The sequence below is a fragment of the Aphis gossypii genome, unplaced genomic scaffold (genome assembly GCF_020184175.1).
Source record: "Aphis gossypii isolate Hap1 unplaced genomic scaffold, ASM2018417v2 Contig00995, whole genome shotgun sequence".
Classification (NCBI taxonomy): domain Eukaryota; kingdom Metazoa; phylum Arthropoda; class Insecta; order Hemiptera; family Aphididae; genus Aphis; species Aphis gossypii.
This window is the reverse complement of record NW_026083401.1, coordinates 27,395-32,362: the sequence shown is the minus strand read 5'-3', so window position 1 is coordinate 32,362 and position 4,968 is coordinate 27,395. Positions and strand designations below refer to the sequence as shown.

At 23.6% G+C, this 4,968-nt stretch overlaps 1 protein-coding gene across 1 annotated transcript; it reads left to right on the top strand.

Annotated features, from left to right (window-relative positions):
• Positions 1 to 313: 313 nt before the first annotated feature.
• LOC114120977 (bifunctional glycosyltransferase pgtA-like) lies at positions 314 to 1,678 on the top strand (the record flags this gene model as incomplete). The annotated part of the gene is made up of 5 exons (XM_050210573.1): positions 314 to 450; positions 540 to 608; positions 794 to 1,051; positions 1,341 to 1,499; positions 1,557 to 1,678. Coding segments are annotated over 5 exons (745 nt in total), but the record flags the coding sequence as incomplete, so codon positions are not given.
• Positions 1,679 to 4,968: the final 3,290 nt, after the last annotated feature.

The following is a 4,968-nucleotide window of genomic DNA, read 5'->3' as shown; positions in this document are numbered from 1 at the left end:
TCCAATGATAGTTATCATTGTATACGAAAAACGATTCTGAACGAAGATAATTTGTCAGCCTAGGATATAATTTCTAGTGGTTGGTGATAAAGGTGGTTTATGTTTTAATGGCCTGAATACAACAAAATTTAAGTTCTTTTATAATAATTGTAAGCTAAACTTATGAAAAACCTTGTATTAAATTTTCAACTCTTAGCTACTTATACAAACATTTTTATGAAATATACCTACAAAATAATTCGCAAATATTCATGGTTTTGACGAATTTCCGTCAATATTTGAACTTCAAATGCTAATAAAAGGTTATAATTAGGTTAGGTGATACAAATCATAATTCTTTATTGGATAATTTTCTGGCTGATGATGATGATGAATGGATAAATAATAATATTTATGATAATAATGAAGATAACATTATAATAAATTCAAATTTTCAAATTCAAGAAAATGGTATGTTCATCATAATCATATATATGTTTTATAACCAAATTATAACTGTTGAGTATTAATTTTGTATAAATTATCTGTTGTTGTTATAGATGAAAACGCTGATGGTGTAAACAATAATGTAGGTAATAACTCAAATTTGATTCAAGAAGATCCAGCAGGTAATGATTTTAATTAAATTCTTACTATTTACTATATTTCATTTAAAATATTATTGTTTCTTAACAGATATTACAGGTTATCCTACAGTTTCATATATATTTTTAGTTTAAAATTTGCTTTTAGTAATTTTTGAAGTCTTTATACATACTTAATATTTTTATGTTTTGTAAAAATATAATTATAGAAGTTCAAAAACAAATTATACGTCAGTTAGTTACATTAAACGCTAGGATTAAAGAGCAGAGTGATTATCTACACAGTATCATGATGATTGTAAGTGATGTACAAGAAAAACAAAAAACATTGGTTCAACCGATCATAGCGTTAACTAGTAATCATGAGTTTGAAAATGCTTATAAAATGCTTCCTATTCAAAATGAAGATTCATTGAATAGTTTAAAAGATATTTTAAGTAATGATGTCTTACATGATCAAACTGTAAGTAATTATGAAACATAATTACTAATTAATAATTAGAAATATATTTGTTACTCTGAAAAAATAATAAAATAATACTAAACAATATAATATATTGAAGGGAGGGTTTAGAGCTTTTCTTTTTTAGTTCTCTTAAATGATTTTAATATAAAATTACATTTGCAATTTCTGCTATTTTATTCATTTAATTTAGAATAGATATACCTACCTACTTGTATTATGTATCTATATTAATTTTATTTGTGTTATTACTCTATTGATATTAATGATACTATATTATATCTGTTTCTTTGATCTTTTGTCCAAAATTGGTGGTTCCAGTTATAAAGAAACTGTTAGAAGAATTTTGAGAAAACTGATAACTGATGAATTTGCTAAGTTGTTTAGCTACACTGGCCATAAGTGCAATAAAAAAGCATTCAATAAAACAATTTTGTGTTCTCTACTTCTTAGTAAGTTATTAGCCAGTTTTTAAAATCATTTATTTTATTTCATTTTATTAATTTTAGAAGCCGTGCGTTCTTCTTCTTTCAACAACACAACAATTAAAGATATCGAAATTGTTGCTAGTATTTGGCTCACAAAAGCAAGTGAAAGATTAAAAACAACTTCAACAGATTTTGAAGTTTAATAAATGTTCTACTATATGAAGTTAAATAAAGTTATAAAAAAATTTTAATTATGTTTTTTATATGATAAATAGTAATCTACCTTAAGACAGAATTTATAGTCATATAATTTAAGTACAGGTGACAAACATTTAAATAATTAGCTATCTATTTATTGTTTTCTATATTTTATTAATTAATAAAATATGGTATATATAAAATTAAATAATAATATATAAAATATGGTAAATATTATATAATATTTATTATGTATGTAAATAACTATATAGATATAATATTAAATGAGTAAGAAAAGAATATTCGGAGCATATCCATATGAATATTCTATGTATGGTACCTACTATATTATATTAATTCTTTTCAATTTGAATATCCAAAGAATATTCTTTTATTAATCATAATCATTCAATGAATATTCGTTTTGAATTATTAATAGCATATAATATTCATAGAATGATTATAGGTGGCTCATTTAGCTATTTTTGGATGAGATAAGTAGATTGATAGAAGGTTGATAGTAGAATCCAGAATATTATATGATTATTCAATTATAGCCAAATGAATATTCTTTTCACACATTATGAATATTTTAGTGCTAGTTGGGATTTGTATAATTAACAAGATGGTATTGTCAGTTATTAATAATCTTCAAATTGTGGGGCGACAATGCAAAACGTACTATTTGCATTTTTGTCAAAATGGAGTTATACATTGAATTATATGTTTGAAATGGCGGCGGATCGATTGGCATCATCAGATTAGGTAAAAACGTACTATTTCCCATTCAATAACCGTTTTTAAAATAGTAAATTGAAGCAAAACGTACTATTTACACATATACATTTTGTCAAAACGAACTATTTACTGTTTGATGCAGAACGTACTATTTGCTATAGATTCCGTAATAAAAAGTAAAAAAAATTTGTCAAAACGTGCTAATTACATCAATTTTTCCAAAACGTACTATTTCCATTCATAATGCAAAATGTACTATTTCCAATGTACACGGTATAGGACTAAAAATGTATTGATGCAAAACGTACTATTTACAAAAACGACTGTGTTTTAAAATTTGTTTTTATTGTTACATTTTATTAAATTATATAGATTTAATATATGATATAGGTATTTTGTTTAACATATTATCTACGTGCTAACCTAAATTATATAAAAAAAAAATCGTTTATAACTTTGAAACATTAATTATTATGCGCGCCAAAACTTAGTGATAAGGTCTAATCAATGAAACTATTTCATTAATTCATTTATGATAACACATATTCTATTTTTAAAGTACCTTACTCTTGCAGCTTGCTATTTACTTAATGTTTTTTATAATTATTATAATTTATTATAATTTACCATGTCGAAAAGAATAAAATTGATGATGGACAAGGCGAAAAACAAGGTAGGTACATACATCTAGTAAAACAATATATAGGTATTATTGTACTATTTAAAAAATAACATGATAGAACTTTTAATATTTTGTATACTACCAATTCTATAATACAATAATCAATAACTATTTTATAATTTCTATAACTCATATCTTCAGGTAGTTGATGCTAAGAAGCTGCAGAGCATCAACATTCTTAATACTGCTAGAAATAAGGTAATGCTTACACCTATACAAATTGTTTTCTAACCTATTAGAAAACTACTATTTTATACTAACTTATTAATTTATTATATGTATATTTTGTCTAGAGTAGTAATAGTCATCTACATTTTTGTTCTAATGCAATTATAATAATTACTAATTATTATATTATAGATACCTATTTTAGTTGCCAATGATTCAAATCATGGACCACTGACAGTAAGTTCATTAAAAAAAAAAAGTTATGATTATGAATCACAACAAGCTGTATCTAATGACAAGATATGTGCACAATGGCTACAGGTATCAGATATTTGTATTTGTATTTTATAATAGTCACCTACTTTATTTAAATTAAATTAAAGTTTATAAATATAAGGTTTTAATTCAGTTAAAAGTTGTATCATTATTTTGTTTATATTCTTAGATATGGTAAACTATTTAAATACAACAGTGCTTTTATTGGATATAACACTAATTCATTATTATTTTAAGAATATATTTTTCTAAGCATATTATTTATACTATTTTTAAACAACCTATTTTTGAAAAGGAATATATTATTATACATTTTTTACAAATTAACAGTTAACACTAAAATTAAAGATTATGTAATGCACTTAATTACTGCATATTATATTATGTTGAGTTAATTTTTTTTATTTTAATTTATAATTTTCTTCATCACATGTAAGACTAAACTTTAAAATAATACTGATGGATGACGTACATTAAGAACTATATTTTGATTTAATTGTAGATAGGTACAAAATATTATTTTCCTAACAACACTAATGTTATCATTAACTTAATAAATAGGTACTTAATAGATATTACTTCTAAATAAAAACTTAATTATACTTCATAACTTAACTAGATGTATTCTATCATAATACAGTACCTATTAGTTGTTTTATTTTTAAAAATTTTCAATTATAAGAACATTGTCTAAATATATTTTACACAATTTTTAACTGTTTAATTTAAAATAACAGAAACAAGAAAACAAAATATACACATCACTATTATATTAAAGTCATATATTTAAATATTTAATTCAATCTTATATTCTTATTCTTTAAATGTTAATGTAACATAGATTATGTCATGTATGAACATTTTATTAAATGTAAAATTATTTTAAATTTTAAATTTTTCTTTTAGGATACAGCTATGGCTTCTCGTAGAACTATGCCAATAATATCTGCTGATTTTGAAAATAATAACACTGCACTTCCTAACTCAATAATTACATCTCAAAATATTGAGAACATGGATGTAGTTATTAACCCTGGATTAGTTCCTTTGGAATTGTTCAAAGAAAATGATACACTCAATAGCTGCCCAATTATTATTCAAGTTCCTTCGGATAATGCCTTGTTACAAATTTCTACTGCAGATCAAACACCAGATGTGGATTATATTTTACCTGACATAGATAATTCTTTTTTACCAGCTATGGAATTGATTTTAGAAAACTCTATTAATTCAGATCCTGAATACACAGATCCTATCAAAGAGACTGAGGGAGGAAGAAAAAGAAATAAGTCAAATAAACGTAAAGAAAAACAAATTCAGAAGAATAAAATACCGGATAATTATTTATTAAGTTGTGCTCATGTTGAGGAAGTTAATGAAAACTCCAAGGCATGCTCTATTTTAAAGCTAACACATGAAGATATTATGACA